This window comes from Macaca thibetana, chromosome 9 (assembly GCF_024542745.1).
Source record: "Macaca thibetana thibetana isolate TM-01 chromosome 9, ASM2454274v1, whole genome shotgun sequence".
Taxonomy (NCBI): Eukaryota; Metazoa; Chordata; class Mammalia; order Primates; family Cercopithecidae; genus Macaca; species Macaca thibetana.
The window spans coordinates 87344478-87364009 of record NC_065586.1 but is presented as its reverse complement, the minus strand read 5'-3'; the positions used below and the strand labels follow the sequence as shown (position 1 = coordinate 87364009).

Below are 19532 nucleotides of genomic sequence, written 5' to 3'. Positions count from 1 at the left end.
GCTCCTGGGCAGCTGTCACATTATTTATTTATTATAAATAATAAACACATTTATGCTAGGATGCTAACAGCAAACAAAGTTAGTAGCTACTCCTCTCATCAGGAATTCATATTTACTAGAAAATGCTCCAAATGAAAAAATAACCCAACAATGATACAATTCTTGACAGTGTGACTGAGGAACTTATTTTAGGTTAGGAAACCACTTTTGTATATTTAGATTGTACCATATAAGCTCAATCTTACACTTTTTAAGATTGTCCTTGTGTCAAAATAGTCACCAGTCATTAATTCCAAGTGATATGGCAATTTACATGTTAAAATGTTGGGAAACACCCATAGAAAACTGATAATGCCACTCAGCTCTCAATGTCAAGCGTCTACTCATTCTTTTGCATGCTCTGTAGAAAACTTAGCCTGTCACAGTCTACACCTGCCATTCTCCTTCTTTAAAGTAGAAGAAAAATTCCACAAAAAGGTATTTGATATCCTGTGAGTGACACAGAAAAAACTGTTTAGTCTTGCTAGTTTAATCCAAACTAGCTCATTCTGTTATGTATAAAAGCACTGTAGATTTTTTCTTACAAATATAAAAAAATTATAGACCAAGGTGAAAAAATATTAAAAAGGCACATGACATTGTACGAGTACAACTAACAGAAAATGTCAGAATGAGTAGCTATATAGCTAATAATTGAGCCAATATCTACCCAAGATCAAGTAACAATTCTGGTGCTGAATATACCTGTTTAAACTCATTCTTCAGGGGGGTAGTGTGGCTTTGGAATTCCCTTGATGGGCATAGGCAATAAAATTTCTTCTAATATTCCCATATTCAGTATAAGATGACTTTGGGATGTCACCAGTTACTCAAATCTTTTGTCCTTCTCTGTGATAGAAAGAAATACTCACCTTCTGGGAACTGAATTACTGAAGAATAAACATTCTTATTTTTTACAGCATTTTGAAGTATTACAATTTATGCTTTAGGATTCTTTTTATATACTCTTGAACAAGATGGAAATCATTTCTTTTTACCCTATATTTCTTTTTCAATTAAGAAGACCACAGCCAAGCTTCCCTCTTTTAAAATTGTGAGCAATTATGTAACACAAGCAGATGTTTGAAATACATAAGCACTTAAACATACAGTTTACAGCTCTAGCAAGAAAACCTCACTGAATCTGATATTTATTAGATAAAGTACATTACTGTGCTGAGATGAAACACAAGGGATAGGGAGTGGTAAGGACAGACTGAGAGATAACTTCATACTGCTCTACAATTTGCCTAAACTCAGTCTGACTGCTATCCCCAGCCTCTTTGGGTCTCCATGTATTTTGGTTTCCTAAGAACCAATAAAACATCTTTCACCTTCTTTGGGCATATTTCTCAGTTCTCCAAGACATACTTTTTGTTACATTTTCTAATTTTTTGGTTGTTTCTGATTTTCAAAACACCTAGAAAATGTTTCAGTAGTTTGAGTGGTTTGCCTAATGACACTCTGCCTCACCGCAGTTCTCAATGCTCTGCTGGTTATCTAAGGTTGGTGGTATGGTATCTGCAAAATGAGGTCCAACAAGCTCTCAGTAATTTGAATCTGTGAGAAGCATTTACTCTTCCTACTATATTTATAATACAATGAGAAGCTGATCAGAAGAGATGAGAGTTATCTTGTCTCCCAAATTGTAAATGGTTTTTAAGCACTTTTTGGGTGAGTATAACACGAATTTTGCTTTTAACATTCCTGATTATGCTAGAACAATTCACAAGACATTTAAATTATTTATTAAATTATTTACTATATTGATTATAGTCAGCATAAATATGTTTTTATAGCTGACTTACCCTTGCGATGTTTATCATCTGTTGCTCTGAGTCTCTTTGAATAATGATTTTTTTTGCAGCTATAGAAATAACGAATGGGTACTGACAGAAGGAAAACCTGCTCAACAAGTGAAAAAAAGAAAAAGCAAAATGGTGTATTTTTAGCAAAATTATACTAAGGGAATCTAAGGTACCCCTTGTAGCAACATAAAACATTACTTTTGGATTGTGTTTTACCATATACAAAATGATTGTATGTGTATCATTTCTTTTAATTCTCACAGCCATGTGAAGAATGTATCATTGCTAGATGTGCAATGCCTTTATTCTCTGCAGAAGCTACATCAAAGGTTCTCAAATGTGTGCTAACCACTTACATTGTCTATACAAATAATTTCATTGTATATCATCACCTGTGAACAACATGACCAACACTAGAACCAGGAGGGAGAAGTGCTGGTGAAGTAGTACAGAAAACCCAGGTGCTCAATATTAATATAAGAATCCATCATTATATGGAGAGTTCTGATGTGTGAGTTCCAGAAATGAAAACATCTAACAATAACTACAATATGTAAAAAGTAAAGTAATATATTTAAGATCAATAAAAAGAAATCAGAAATGTATGTTGCATTGAGCATTATATTTAGTGGTGTGGTAACAGGAAATGGTATGTATTTGTAATTACACATTATAATCAAAGGTTATGAAAATAACCCCTCCTGGGCTAGAACATTCTATGCTACGCACAAAAGCCACAAACTACACAGAGATAAATGCATTTAGAAAGAATGAGTATGGCAGCGATGACATTTCAGGAGTTATTCTGCCATTCAAAGTGACTACAATGAATCCATCAGTTATAGCTGGAATCCACCTGAACAAAGTCAGGCGGTACAACTGTGACCACTGAGAAAAAAAGGCATTATGAGGAAAATGGATGTAGCCTTAGTGTAAACTGAAAGTGAGATGGCTTTTACCATGGGACGAAATTGTTAATAAAAGTTAAGAGTTCTTCAGTACTGGTGTATAATTATTTTGAATTATCAATGCTAACAAAAAATTGGAAATAAAAAGAAAATGCAATGAACTCAGTAAGATATATATTAGTTTTATTATGTACTTTAGGACAGGGGTTCTCAACCTTTCCCTTGTCATGCACAAGAGAAATGGTACTTTGTGAATGACACACTGAAATGAACAGATGAGGCTGCTCATGGCCAGAGGTCACTTCCCATAGGGCTCCTGTTCCCCTCTAGGTTCAGGCTGGCTACCCAAGGATTGATGGGATCCTAGGATTAAAACCCTAATGTAACTCATTCTTGGTACACCAGTGTTGTGGCACAGTGGTTAGAGGAAGGTCTACATTAAAAGATGTTGTCACTGAAATATGCATAATAATTCTTGGTATTGTTTTGTGGTTGTATCTACAACATGTTACAATTATATTAAAATGGAAGGAAAAAATATCTTTGTAAAATAAACTTTGCCAATAAAATATCCATCTGGGACTAGGGTCCCCAGCACTTAAATTCTTATCTTATTCAGTTCTGAGTGTTCAGATGTGAACTGAGATGTGTCCAGAAGGCCATTCTATGTTTCAGGTCAATTCTGATAAAGAGGGTCCCTGGAAAGTTTAACCAATTTACAAACTAATCTGGGGTTTTGAGGTTACTTATATCCACACCATATCTCTTTACTCAGATTCCTCTACAATTAAATGCAATCTCCTGAACATCTCATGACCTAAGGATAAATTATGTTTGGAATAATCTTGCTAGTTTAATCCAAACTAGAAGTGTGGATATAAAGTGTGGTGTATTAAATAATTTGGTGACTGTTTTACAAATTTATTTAATTATTATAATAAATAAGCTGTGGTGAGGCCCTTTCTCTATAACATCTACTCTTTTTATATTGCACCTAACAGACAACCACTTTTTCTTACAGAAGAAAGGAGAAATGAATGTGTGTGTGTGTCTGTGTGTGATCAATATATTAGATCAGGCATCTGCAAACCATGGGCCCGAGACAAATATGGCCTACAACCTGTTTTCGTAAATAAAGTCATTTGGGACACAGACATATCTATTCATTTACATCCTGTCTAAGGCTACTTTTGTGCTAAAATAGCAAAATAGAATCTGTGTAACTTATAGTGTTGAAAATATTCACCATCTAGTTCTTTACAGAAAAAGTTTTGTTGACCCCTGTGCATAGAATAATAAGAGATAAGAGACTGCATACTAAGATAGAACCTCTCCCTTCTTTAAAAGATGCTATTAACCAAACCAAAACCACATTAACATGTATATAAATTCAAAAGGTAGCAGAAAAAGAAAATACTTTAATAAATATAATGATATTTCAAGGCTATCTGAACTATATTTATACATTTATATATAAAGGTATGTGTAAACTTTATATAAACTTAAAATCTAGTCATTCTTTTGAATAGTATTTAATTTAGGTGGATAATCAAAGGAACTTTTGTTCATACCTGTGAGAATTTCCAAAGTTTTGCCAAGTATGATATTCTTCCATAAGATCAATGTGATCCAATGTAGAATTATAGAAATCAGTATAAGGAATAAGGGGAAGGTGAACTAAATTGTTTGCAGTATCTGAAAAGATAAATTCTAACATAAAGACTTTTCCCAACATGCACAAGATTCATTCTAATAATAAAAACATCATTTTAATGTCTACAAGATAGCCTTGACCTAGAAACTTCTATTTTAAATAAATGCAGCTCCAAATGAAAAGGGTAATTTAAAAATTGTGGCTAAAATGCAGCCAATAGTTTCTTGCTTAAAAAAAAAAACTTGTGGTGAGGATTATGATAGTATTAAAGGGAATATGCAGATGGCCATTTACTCTTATTTCTGTGTGTTCTCTCCTAGGGGTCCTAGCTCATATGCACTTAATTGCCATAATACAGAACACTGCCCACTAAAAGGCATAAAGCTTTTTTCATGCTTACAAATTACGAAATCTACTATCAAAGTAGAAAATAAATTACAACTCTTTCCTTCAAAGAAGTGGTTTAAAATTTAAGAATGCTTCTACAGTCCTTTGAAATCCTTAAGAAATATCCCTAATATGTAACAAAAGAAAAGTAAAAAATGCTAGAATAATAAAAACCTACTAAGTAAAGCCAACACTTTAGCAGCTGATGGAATCCACCAGGAACACTTTGTTATAGGTGGAAATTCTTCAGGCTTTGCAGGAAACAGGCGTAAAGAAATAAATTGCAGCAATCTCTCTACCAATTGTTTGAACCTCTTCTGGGACAATCTGGTAAAGATTACAAAATAATGGCAATCAAAATTTACATTTTCTATTTTCAAGATTATCTGTTAGATATTAAACTACATCCTAAGCCACAAAATTTTAGACTATTCCCCCAAATTCTATTTCTTAAATTGCCAAACATTTGAAAAGATACAAAATCTTACCTTGAATACTGTCTTAGTTAAATGAGAAATAAACACCAAAATCACTACAAAGATAGTAACAAACATTTTAAAGACTTTCAATATTCAGTCAGTCTTCATTATTCACTGATTCTATATTTCCAAATTTGCCTACTTGCTAAAATTTAATTGTGTTTTCATGGTCATTTGGGGACATGTGAAAACTTGTGTTTTCATGGTCATTTGGGGACATGTGAAAAATGTTAAGTCTCCTGACATGCACATTCCCAGCTGAGGTCAAAGTGATGTTCTGCCTTGTTTTAGCTCAATACTCTCTCTTTGCAAGTGTCCTTTATGCAATCCATTTAGCTTCATGTTTTTCACATTTTGTTGGTGATCTGCTATTTCAAAATGGCCAAGTGTAGTGCTAAAATGCTGTCTAGTGTTCCTAACAAGAAGGTTGTGATATGCCCTACAGAGAAATTATATGTATGTTAGAAAAGCTTCATTCAGGCATGAGTTATAGTACTGCTAGCCATGAATTTGATGATAATGAATCAATGACTTCTATCAAATGAAGTATGTCTTTAAAAAAACACACATAAAGCAAAGTTATATATTGATTGGCTGACAAAAATGTGATCAGAGGCTCACAGGAACCTGACCCTGTATTTCTCCTTGAAGCAATGGTTCTGTATTTATTAATTCCATGTTTGTGGTGACTTTATAGAATATAACTATGAGTAATGATAATTTACTGTATTTAAAATTTCTTTGGGAAATATTTTGCCTTTCTACTTTTATCAGTCATGGAGAAGTCGCTGTTCATGTGGGTATACTTCTGTGAAAAAAGTATGCTTTTACAAATTGATATTGATAGCTAACCTATATTTTACAATGACATTTTTAGGTAAGGAGAAAGTGCCATTTAAATAATGGTGAGATTTATGACTTTACAGATAGAAAATAAAAAGACATACATTAAAATAGTAGTGTCCGAGCAAATCCAGTCACCATCTTTGAGATATATAAAAAACCAATAATAGGAATGTGCTATATAAAAAGTGAAGGCAGTAGACAGAAATTCTCAACAGCTTATGCAAACAAATTGGTTACTTACATTAAAAACAGATTTTTAATTATCCTTTATGTAGTACTAAAGTAGATTTTTATAATTGGCTTTTGAAGCATTGTGAACATAAGCACCATTTCTAAAGACCTGAAAATATTTAAATATATTGTATTGTAAAATTACTAATACCAAACTTAAAACTGTGAGACTATAAAAGTTCTTAATATCATAGAATGATTTACTTTTTAAACCAGTGAACTAGGAAATGATGGTCAGCTTCCACTAAGGTAGCTATCTGTCGTAGCAAGTGAGCATAGATGACATACGTAGATGTATTATTAAACTGAGGATTCTGAAAAAGATATTAAAGATAATGGTGTTAAAATTCTGTTAACACACAAAGGAAAGACACTAAGCTTAATAAGTAAGTGGTAAATTCAGGAAACAGAATTTGAGATTATAAAGTAACAATAACCTATTTGTTATTTAATTAACAGAGACTTTCATTTACGCTGCGGCTATACAGTGAAAAGAGCATATGCTTTGGAGTTAAGACAGATCTGAGCCTGAGGGCTAATTCTACCACTTACTAGCTATATGCCCTTAGGCACGTTCCTTACACTTTGATTCTCAATGTCCTCATCTGTAAAATGGGAATGATATTCTCTATCTTAAGGGTTGTTTTGAGTATTGAAAAGGAAAATGTATATAAAGCACCTTCACAAAAGTGCCTTCATAAATGGTACCAATCACTATCATCCAATAAAAGCAAAAAACCTGGGTTTTCCTTGATTAAAAGCTAAAAAAATGAAGTTAAAGCTGGTTGTGAAACTTTTGCCATTGTAAAATGAGTTAGCCTCATATATCCCAAAGAACAAAGGGAGAACCACATACAGCTTCTGACAACTTTTAAATGATAAACGGACACTGAAGGAATACTTGTAAACTAAGAAAAACCTTTAGTTATGTTTCCAAAATCTAAAATTCCAGCACAATGTGCATTTCAGCACATCACGGAAAAAATAAATATTATTGGAAAAAACCTCCTGAAATTGTGAAAAATAAGAGAGTACCATGTGTTTTTCAAAACTGACTTACGGACAGAACAACTCAAAATCTGGGACTGACCTCAGTTGATAACTTCATCTGATAATGGCTCTTGAGAAGAACAAAATATGAGCAGAGCTTATAGCTGACCCATATACTCACCTAAAATCTGAGTTTCGTGTCTTCTTTCTAGCTTTTACTATCTCTACATAAGTTTACTCTTGAGTTTTGGCTTTTTCTCCTCTTACCTGTCTATTTTCCCTCCTTACATTTCTCTTCTTAACTACCTCTTGGTCATTTCCCCCATCTTTCCCACTTTTTCCTCTTTGCTCACTTTCTCTATCCCTACCCTAAAAGTTAGTTACAAACATTTTAAAGACTTTCAATATTCAGTCAGTCTTCATTATTCACTGATTCTATATTTCCAAATTTGCCTACTTGCTAAAATTTAATTGTTAATTCCCAAATCAATACTTGTGTTTTCATGGTCATTTGGGGACACGTGAAAAATGTTAAGTCTCCTGACGTGCACATTCCCAGTTGAGGTCAAACTGATGTCCTGCCTTGTTTTAGCTCAATACTCTCTCTTTGCAAGTGTCCTTTATGCAATCCATTTAGCTTCGTTTTTCACATTTTGGTGCTTTTTGTTGGTGATTTGCTATTTCAAAACGGCCCAGTGTAGTGCTAAAATGCTGTCTAGTGTTCCTAACAAGAAGGTTGTGATGTGCCCTATAGAGAAAATATATGTATGTTAGAAAAGCTTCATTCAGGCATGAGTTATAGTACTGCTAGCCATGAGTTCAATGATAATGAATCAATGACTTCTATTAAATGAAGTATGTCTTTAAAAAAACACTCATAAAGCAAAGTTATATATTGATTGGCTGACAAAAATGTGATCAGAGGCTAACATGAACCTAACCCTGTATTTCCCCTTGAAGCAATGGTTCTGTATTTATTAATTCCATGTTTGTGGTGACTTTATCTTTCCTCACTTTCTCTATCCCTACCCTGTATATGTTCTTTCATTAGACATATTGATATTATAATATTGTACTAAACACTATACTTATTTGATATCGTTTTCCTTACTTTTAAATGAGATAATATACATGGACAACTTTTATAAATTGTAAAGAATAATGCAATGTATTCATAGTATGCTAGCTATGGTAATAATGTACTTCTTCCTCAAAAAATAATAAAAAGTAAAAATTGCTTTTCATTTGTCTGGATCTTAATTTCTTTTTGAATCTATTAATCTGTATCTATCGAGAGAAAAAAGTTCATTACTTTTGCTTTATAACAAATTAAAAGAAAACCTTTTATCTTTCCATAAGAATTCTAATTGAAATTATTGAAAAATACATAGAAAAGTGAAAAACCTACTAGATGGGAAAATAAAAGAAAATCCTGAAACCTGTTAAACTAGTTACAAGAAAGAGGTCTGAATGGAGGAGAAAGAAATGCTTCATTCTGTTTGTTCCTGAATACTCTGGCAGGAACTATATCAAAATTTTAATCTCACATGTAATTTAGCTTCGGATTACTTATTTGTTATGGCTTTAATCTTATTTTTCTTACTTTTTAAAATCCTACTAATCTTTTAATCTTACTAATCTTACTTTTTAAAAAATCTTCTGGTTACAGGTAACTATAATTCTAAAAAGAATCAATAATGTTGCCCAAAATGATATTTAATATTTAATATTTCACATACACATGTAGAAATTGAGATCTGACTTACACAACTTCAACTAAGTTCTAGCTCTCTTACCTGTAAAAGTATAAAATATGCTCTAAGATCATCTTTTGTTCGTGGACTGAAAAAGAAACAAGAATAATTTATTATGGATGAAAGTTTAATCTCATAGCATCTAATGAAAAAGACCAATAAATGCTTCCATGAAGACTGAGTTGAGAAAAGCCAAAAACTAGGATAAAATTAATATGCATTATTATTGAGACAGTCCATAATATGCTGAAAATACAGGTGCTTCTGTGCCTCTTCTAGGCTGGTTCCGAAGATAACTAAAGACTGAGCTAACTAGGCTATAACATTTTGTGAGGTAAATATGATTAATTCTGGAAGTAGTTAGGAGTGTAATAAAAAAATCATCAATTTTAGAATTTAGAATACTTATGTTTTGTTTTAATAAAGGATAATCTTAAGAACATTTATGTATTAAAGAAAGAAAATGAGCTTGTGTTTCTAGGTTCATTCCTCAAGTGATGTAGAAATGTCTGTAAATCAAATCATACTTTAAATGCATTCAGTATGCTTCTAACGGAATCATGAAAAGTAAGTAATTATTTCCATCTTAATATGAATTCTCATAGTATCAGATTTGACCAAGAGCTTTTGTTATTCGCAAGGCTAATGAGTGTTTCTTGCTGGCTCAAGATCTATTTGGTACATTCTCACAGATATCTGGAAGTAACTTCTTGAATTGAAAATGGTTCACCTCTATGACAACCAGATGCAATTCATGATTCCTAACTGGGTCCTGGGTTGAAAAACAAAACCCAGATATTAAAGCTTTTGTTATTCTCCATGCTGACGAGTGTTTCTTTCTTGCCTGCTCAAGATCTACTTGTATATATCATCTATTCCTCCAAGTCCTTTCCTGTCCTACCTAGAGCTTCATAATCTTGGCAAGGTCATTTATGTGTGCATAAATTATCAGGCATGCACAATAAATTGTATGAGTAGGTCTGATTTCTTAGATTTTTAAAAAATGATATTTTTACTATAATATTCAGGAAGCAGCTAACTCCCAGTTTGGCCTTAACCCTTCAGTCCTCAGACACTTAACTGAGATGTAACAGAGGTTTCTTCTTTGTGAGACTAGTAATTGATTTTCTGAAATGTGAGATATAGGAAAATATAATACAAAAAGGTCAATTTTCTTATAATAAGCAAGAGTTTCTAACAGAAAAACAGGCAAATCTGCAATAAAAAATGGCAAAAGTATGTGGAAAACTTACAAAAGGATAAATAAAAATAGCAAACAAATAATAAAATGTTAAGCTTATTAGTATTAAGGAAAAGTATATAAAAATGAGATCCACTTTTCATTTATTAAATTAGGCCAAGTTTTGTTATAAGGAGATACCACTGAAGTCTCAGGCCCTCTGCTGTTAGAAGTGTACATTATCATAAATGCTTTGTAAAGAAATCTGACAAAATGTATTAAGTGTCTTAAAATGTTTATACTCTGATACAGTAATTATATTTCCAAAAAAATTTTTATGTAAGTGCTCAGAATATTTTTGTACAAAATGTTCACTGTGGAATTATTCACATAAACAACCATTCTTGGAGAATGGTTAGGTAAATTACAGTACATTCCTAAGTTATTAGTCAGACATTAAAAGTGTGGTTTAAGAAGGAAAATGCAAACAAATTACTAGAGTAATAAACTAAGAAAAAGACCATTAAGTTAAAAGTCACATGAAACTATACAGTATGATTTTAATTGTTTTTAAAAGACGACTAAAAAAACACTGTAAAATGTTAACATTTTTTACTTTCTTCTTTTTTTTTGAGACAGTGTCTCACTATGGATTCTGAAATTTATGAATTTACAAATAGAAAATAAAAAGACATACATTAAAATAGTAGTGTCTAAGCAAATCCAGTCACCATCTTTGATATATATAAAAAACCAATAATAGGAATGTGCTATATAAAAAGTGAAGGCAGTAGACAGAAATTCTCAACAGCTCAACAGGCTGGAGTGCAGTGGCATGATTTTGGCTTACTGCAACCTCTGCCTCCAGGATTCAAACGATTCTCTGGCCTCAGCCTTCTGAGTAAGCTGGGATTACAGGACTGTGCAACCATGTCTGGCTAATTTTTGTATTTTTAGTAGAAATGGGGTTTCACCATGTTGGCCAGACTGATACCTTTTTTTTTTTTGAGACTCTGTCACCCAGGCTGGAGTGCAATGGCGCGATATCGGCTCACTGCAAGCTCCGCCTCCTGGGTTCACGCCATTCTCCTGCCTCAGCCTCCTGAGTAGCTGAGACTACAGGTGCCCACCACCGCGCCCGGCTAATTTTTTTGCATTTTTAGTAGAGACGGGGTTTCACTGTGTTAGCCAGGATGGTCTCGATCTCCTGACCTTATGATCCGCCCGCCTTGGCCTCCCAAAGTGCTGGGATTACAGGCGTGAGCCACTGCACCTGGCCAATACTTTCTTCCTTATGCTTCTCTGCCTTCTCTAAATGTTCTATAATAAGCATGAATTTCTTTCAAAATCAGAACAATTAAAATATTATTAAAATATATATAGGGTATATGTAACATTACATTTAAGAATTCTACTTAGGTATTACTTTTAAACTAGACTTGGCATTCCTTTGGCTTTAATAGAATTTATTTAAATAATATACTTTTAATATAAATTTAAATATGTATTTTTAAAAGTACATTTTTATATTATGCATATTCATGGTTCAAAACATCATCAACTAAATTGCCCATGATTCCTTATATAAGAATCTAATATTTAGTTTTGACAGAAAAAAACATTTTAGTAGCTGGCCTTAGGTGTCCCTATATTAGAAATAAGAAAAATTTCACTCTGGCTACCAGGAAGCCCAAGGCTAAATTTAATGCTCATTATTTCAGTTAGGTTACCAATGTAAGTACCCATTCCGTTTTTGTAAAGCATATATATCTGAACAGAAAAAACTTTACATACAATTTAAAAGTATTCACAGATCTTTTTATGCCCATCTATAGATCCTACTGAGAGGTCACAAATCTCAGGTTATACAGCTTTGTTGTAAATGGCTTATAATTATTTTTTCATCTATGTTATTATAACTCAACTAAAATCTTTTCTGAGAGTAAAATAGATACACATATGTTAAAGACATACAATGTGTAAGTTAGACTTCTATACTGATTAGCTAAATATTTAAAATATTAGTTTACCCTTTCCATTCTCGTAACAGGCTGTTAATGATTCCCTTTAGTACTGTCTTCTGAATGTCTTGAGGCTGTAGGCAAAAGAAAACAGTAAGGTAATCAGGATTACCTATTTAGGTGACGTTTATATGTTAAATATATTTACAGACCTGCTTCAATAGTTAAAATCAGACTTGATGACTCAGGACTGACACAGTAGTACTGATTTTACATTTAAGAACTCTAGAGAACATCAATGACGTAAGATTACAATGAGAATATCCCTGGTATGTGTAGTGTACCATGCATCTAGTGTAACATGCACACACATATATGGTGGTGGCTGATGACCAACAGAATTTTTATATAACTGGAAAACAATTTCACTTTCCTTGACCTGACAGGATAGACTAATGAACATGAATCCAAGAGTAACACGTTTACTAATACAATATTACCATTCTAGTTTAATAATCCAAATACTAAAAATCTTATTTACTATCAAACATCCCAAGAATAAATGAAAATAAAATACATCTAGATAATACTTTATAACAGAATAGAAGCTTCATTAACATGAAACTTCAAATAATCAGTAAAATTTGTGTCATGTTATATGAAAGAGGCAAATGTCAATAAGCATGTATTATGCTTTTATTTAAAACCACAACCATTACTTCTAAGACATGTCTATCAGCACTCATTCAGCCTAGCTCTTATGTCATATACACATATATGTATATATTTAATATAGCATTCCTTTCTCTTCCTCTGCTTACAGTAACCCTGCTCACCCAGAAAGTACCCCTGCTCAACCACTTAGTGTTTGCCCCTGAGCAACAAAAGCTGCAGGAGAAAAATCAAACAAATGTGCTGACTGGATATACTTCAAGTTTATGACCACAAATCTCAAAAGGACACTCAATACCACTGACAGTCCCACAACATTTCTATAGTTCACTTACTTCTCTACACTTCAAGACAACTGTATTTCAAACCTCCTTATTCCTCAAATCTGTAACACCTCCTTCGCAGCATAATTCCCAGCTATAACCTTGCTACACACTTCAGTGAAAAAACAGATGCACCCAGATAACAGATTCACTGTCCCAATGTAAATTCTGCCAATTTGCCTGCAACTACACTTGACCAAGGCCAACCCCTTCATTTGAGTCCTACATCCCATCCCCTCTCATAACCTTGTCAAGGACATGGTTATTAAAGTTTTTTCTTCTCTCCCCTGTATCATCCATTTCTCCCTCTCTACTAAAACATTCCTATCAGTATAACAACACAGACTAACATCACTGGCACTGATTTGCCATTCTTCTCCACTTTGCTCTATGCCCTCAGAGGCCAATTCTGAAGGACTATATCAACTAGACTCCTTTGCCTTCTGACTGGGTTCAGTTAATAGAAAGCACTAGCAGAAAAGAAGACAGAGTGAAGTTGGGGTACTTGTTCCCTCAGGTCCCCACCTGCAGGGTCACCATGGGATGCTTGTCATGGGTCGGCTGTGTCCCTAGAGTGAAAGTCCCATCTCCTGTAAAGCAGCCCTCTAACCCACAGTTCATCTCTAGATTCTCCCCTGGGCACTGTGCTCTCCTTATGGTCTCACTTACTCTGCCAACAACTTTGTAAATAATCCAATTTACCAATCTGAGTGTGTTGTCTGTTTACTACCAGGACCCTGACTGATGTATTGCCTTTATTTAAAACATCTCGTTTAGGCCATCTTCTAGCTACCACCTCATTTCTCTGCTTCCCTTCATAGTGAAAGTTCTCAAGAATCATCTGTACTATCTCTTCTCATTGTCTGTCAACTCATTCCAAATAGGCTTATTAAAGTCTTATTAGACTCTTATTAAAGTCATCAATTATCTATAGCTTATGAAAGATAATGGTCAATTCTCTGAGACAAAATGTCTCAGCAACATTTGACAAGGTAGACTACTTTTCTTCTTTAAACACTTTGATCTCTCCTTTGCAAATGCCTTATCCATCTAATTAAATGGCAACAGCAACCACTCAGTTTCCTGTCTTTCTTGCCTTTGAGTGCCACATCCAATGTACTGGAAGTTTTACTAGCTCTACTCCATAATACATGAGTCTGAACATTTCTATTTTCATGGCCAAAATTGCTAATCCAAATATCAACTTTTGCTTCAACTACTACAATGCCTTCCTAACTCCTTTCTCTTGACACACTACAGACCATTTTCTGCTAAGTATCTAGAGAGATCTTTCTTAACTATAAACGATCCCTGCTTAAAACACTCAATGACTTTCCATTACAATATAACTAAACTCACATGGCCATATGCAGTCTCATTTCTTACCAACCTAGTCTTCTCCTTTCTCCCTAATCACCAAGCTTTAGTCTCATAAGCCTTATTTCTGAATTTGCCAATGATGTTCCCTTCTCAGGGCCTTTTTATTAGCTGCCACTTCTGTTAGTGTGCTGCTCTCACAGATTTTCTCATGGTTTGAATTATTTCCATCAAGACCTCAGTTGTTGCCTTACAGAGGCCCTCCCTGAGCTTCCTAGCTAAAAGCAACCACTAATCACTCCTTATTACATTGCCCTATCTTCTCGAAGCACTTGTCAGTATCTGAAATTATATTTCTTCACATTTGTTTCCACATTTATTTTCTATCTGTAACCTGCCCCCAATAGAAATTAGAATATAAGCTACTTAGAGCTTTATATGACATGCATTTTTGTTTAACAGTGTATCTCCAATGCCAAGACAATACATACTCACTGACTAGCTGCTCAACTCTTTGCATACTTAGGTTGAATCCTTCCAAGGTGCAAATAAAAAATCAACCTCTTCTGTATAACCTTCCCAACTCCAGGGATTTCTCTCTCATCTGATCATCTGTAGTATTTACTTTCCTAAAGGCTGTATCTTCTGAAGTTAGTAACAATAATTTCAACTTCCTTTGGGTTAGAAGGTGTCTGGTATATATTCTATATACCCTTACTTTCAATCTTTTTAGGTATCTCGTGTGCTTAGCATGGAATACAATTTTTAAAAATTCAAAGTGATAGTCTTTTCTAACCAGTGAGTTTAGTGCATTTATATTTGTTGTTCAATTACTTATTCCTGTATTTGGACTTGTTTCTGCAATCTTACTTTTTGTTTTCTGTTTAACTCACTTTTTAATGCTTCTTTTTCCCATTTCCCTACTCTCCAGTTAAGAAAGTTATTTGTTCCATTTGTACTGTTTTAGAGGTTACTTTCAACTTCTTATTAGTAACAGTTAACAAGCCTAAGTTAATATCCTACTCTTTCTTTAGAGCATCTTAGAATACTTTTAATTCCAATAAGTTTCCCCTACTTACGTGCTGTTATTCTCCCCATCTTTTGGCTTTTTCTTCTTAATCACACACATTAGACATCAATTTTATGCAAGCATTTTAAATACAGTTGACCCTTGAGCAACATGAGTTAGGAATGCTGACCCCCAATGCAGTAGAAAAATCCATGTATAACTTTTGACTCCCCCAAAACTTAACTATCAATAGCTACTGTTGATCAGAACCTCATCAATAATATGGTCTATTAACACATATTTTATATGTATTAGGTATTACACACTGAATTCTTATGATAAAATAGAGAAAATACAATGTCATTAAGAAAATCACAAGAGAAAATATATTTACTATTTGTTAAGTAGAAGCAGATCATCATAAAGGTCTTTATCCTCATTTTCACACTGAGTAGGCTAAGGAGGAGGCTGAAGAGGAGGAGTTGGTCTTGCTGTCTCAGACATGGCAGAGGCAGAATAAAATCTGTGTATGAGTGAACTCACGCAGTTCAAACCCATGATGTTTAAGGGTCAACTGTATTTATGAATTTCTTTTTCATCATTCTTTCTTATATCTCAGATACCTCTTCTCTCTAAAATATATCTTTTAAAGTTTAAGTATATGTCTGTTGGTGGTAAAGGCAGTTTTTGTTCATTATAAATATCTTAAAGTCACCCTCATTCTTGAAAGTCAGTTTCTCTGGCTACATCAATCAATGTTTATATTCTTTTCTTTTAGTATTTTGAAAATATTACTTCAGGTTTTTGGCTCCCAGATTGCTGTGGAGCCAGTAATTTTCCTTTATGAATGACTTGTCTTTTCCCTTTGATTACTTATAAGGTATCTTTATTACAATGTTCCAATTTCACGACTGTGTCTGCATTTCTTTTATCTTGCTTAGTATATACTGTGTTTCCCCTGTTATTTGTCGATTCACATCTTACATCAGTTATGGAAAACTCCCAGGTATTAAATATACCCCCATTCTTTCTGTGCCATAATTTTTAGACTCAAAATACAATGAAGTTTAGTCTTTCTTATTCCATCCTCTATATATCTTTATTATTTTTATAGTTTATCTCTTTTCCCCTTTGAGTTCTACTCTGAGAAATTTCTTCACTTCTACCTTCCAGTTTGCTAATTCTTTTTCCAGCAGTCTCCAATCTGCTGTTTAATCTATTAATTTCTCTACTTCTAAAAATTTATTTGGTATCAAAGATATTTTAGATAGTCTCATTGTTCATAATCTCAATATCTGTAACAGCCATTCTGACTGGTGTGAGATGTTATGTCATTGTGGTTTTGGTTTGCAATTCTCTAATAATCAGTAATGCTGAGCATTTCTTCATATGCTGGTTGGACTCATGTTTGTCTTCTTTTGAAGTGTCTGCTCATGTCCTTTGCCTACTTTTTAATGAAGTTGTTTGCTTTTGCTTATTAATTTATTTCAGTTCTGGATATTAGACCTCTGTTGGATGCATAGTTTGCAAATATTTTCTCCTATTCTGCAGGTTGTTTACTTACTGTGTTGATAGTTTCTTTTGCTGTGCAGAAGCTCTTCAGTTTAATTAGGTCACATTAATCAATTATTGCTTTTGTCGCAATTGCTTTTGGCATCTTTATCATGAAATCCTTGCTAGGGCCTATGTCCAGAATATTTCCTAGGTTATCTTCCAGGCTTTTTATACTTTAAGTTTTTACATTAAAGTCTTTACTTTGTCTTGAGTTGATTTTTGTATATGGTGAAAGAAATGGGTACACTTTCAATCTTTTACATATAGCTAGCAAGTTATCCCAGCACTATTTATTGAACAGGGAATCTTTTCCCTATTGCTTTTGTGGACTCTGTCAAAGATCAGATGGTTGTAGGTGTGTGTCATTAGTTCTAGGCTCTCTATTCTGTTTCATTGGTCTATGTCTGTTTCTGAACCAGCACCATGTTGTTTTGGTTGCTGTGGCTTGCAGTATAGTTTGAAGCCAGGTAATGTGATGCCTCCAGTTTTGTTCTCTTTTTTTAGGATTGCCTTGGCTAATCAAACTCTTTTTTGGTTTCATACGAATTTTAAAACAGTTTTCTTTCCAAATTCTGTGAAGAATGCCATGGTAGTTTGATTGGAATAGCACTGAAACTGTAAATTGCTTTGAGCAGTATGGCCACTTTAATGATACTTATTCTTCCTATCCTTGAGCATGGAATGTTTTTCCATTTGTTTGTTCATCTCTAATTTCTTTGAGCAGTGTTTTGTAATTCTCATTGTTAATGCTCTTTTACCTCACTGGTTAGCAATACTCATAGGTATTTTATTCTTTTTGTGGCTATTGTGAGTGGAGCTGCGTTCTTGATTTTGCTCTCAGCTTAGATGTTGGTGTATAGAAAAGCTACTGATTTTTGTATACTGATTTTGTATTCAGAAACTTTGCTGAAATTGTTCTTCATATCTAGGAGCTTTTGGGCAGAGGGTATGGGGTTTTCTAGGTATAGAATAATAGCATCTGCAAACATTTGACTTCCTCCCTTCCTATTTTGATGCCTTTCTATTTCTTTCTCTTGCCTAACTGCCCTGGCTAGGACTTCCAGTACTATGTTGAATAGGAATGGTGAGAGTGTGCATCCTTGTCTTGTGCTGGTTCTCAAGAGGAAGACTTGTAGCTTTTGCTTATTCAGTATGACGTTGGCTGTGGGTTTGTCACAGATGATTTCTATTATTTTGAGGTATGTTCCTTCAATGCCTAGTTGTTGAGGGTTTTTAACATGCAGGGAAGCTGAATTTTATCAAAAGCCTTTTCTACATCTATTGAGATAATCATGTGGTTTTTGTGTTTAGTTCTGTTATGTGATGAATCACATTTATTGATATGTGTAGGAAGAACCAACCTTGCATGCTAGGGATAATGCTTACTTGATCATGGTGGATTAGCTTGTTCATGTGCTTTTAGATTCAGTTTGCTAGTATTTTCCTGAGGATTTTTGCATCAATGTTTATCAAGGATATTGGCCTGAAGTTTTCTTCGTGTGTGTGTGTGCACGTGTGTGTGTGTGTGTGTCTGCCACACACAAAAGATATCAAGATGATGCTGGCCTCATAGAATGAGTTAGGGAAGAGTCCCTCCTCTTCAATTTTTTGGAATAGTTTCAGTAGAAATGGTGCCAGCTCTTTGTACATCTGGTAGAATTCAGCTGTGAACCCACTTGGTTCTGGGCTTTTTTTTGCGGGGGGGTTGGTAAGCTGTTTCTTACTGAATCAATTTTAGAGCTCATTATTGGTCTGTTCAGGGTCTCCATTTCTTCCTGGTTCCATCTTGGGATGGAACTCCTTCAGTTCAACTCTGATTTTGGTTATTTGCCTTGTGTTAGTTTTGGGGTCAGTTTGTGCTTGTTTCTATAGATTTTCTAGGTGTGATATTATGTTTATTTGAGATCTTTCTAACATTTTGATGTAGGCGTTTAGATCTATAAAATTTCCTTTCACAGTGCTTTAGCTGGGTCCGAGATTTTGGTATGTTGTATCTCTGTTCTCATTAGTTTCAATACATTTCTTGATTTCTGCTTTAATTTCACTGCTTACCCAAAAGTCATTCAGGAGCACACTGTTTTAATTTCCTTATAATTGTATGCTTTTGAGTGGTTTTCTCAGTATGGATTTCTATTTTTATTGTGCAATGGTGGTTGGTATGATTTTTTTTTTTTTTTTTTTTTTTTGAGACGGAGTCTCACGCTGTTGCCCAGGCTGGAGTGCAGTGGCGCGATCTCGGCTCACTGCAAGCTCCGCCTCCCGGGTTCCCGCCATTCTCCTGCCTCAGCCTCCTGAGTAGCTGGGACTACAGGCGCCCGCCACCGCGCCTGGCTAATTTTTTTTGTATTTTTAGTAGAGACGGGGTTTCACTGTGGTCTCGATCTCCTGACCTTGTGATCCGCCCGCCTCGGCCTCCCAAA

The 19532-nt window shown here is 34.1% G+C and overlaps 1 protein-coding gene across 2 annotated transcripts in view; it reads right to left on the bottom strand.

The window, feature by feature from the left end:
* Nucleotides 1–19532, bottom strand: part of HECTD2 (HECT domain E3 ubiquitin protein ligase 2) — an 83897-nt gene that overhangs the window by 24969 nt on the left and 39396 nt on the right. For both annotated transcript variants that reach the window (XM_050804880.1, XM_050804879.1), the window contains 6 exons: nucleotides 12307–12371; nucleotides 9139–9184; nucleotides 6557–6666; nucleotides 4975–5123; nucleotides 4327–4450; nucleotides 1848–1944 (listed from right to left, as the gene is read on the bottom strand). In XM_050804880.1, coding sequence (XP_050660837.1) covers nucleotides 1848–1944; nucleotides 4327–4450; nucleotides 4975–5123; nucleotides 6557–6666; nucleotides 9139–9184; nucleotides 12307–12371 — 591 coding nt within the window. The remainder of the gene's footprint in view (nucleotides 1–1847; nucleotides 1945–4326; nucleotides 4451–4974; nucleotides 5124–6556; nucleotides 6667–9138; nucleotides 9185–12306; nucleotides 12372–19532) is intronic.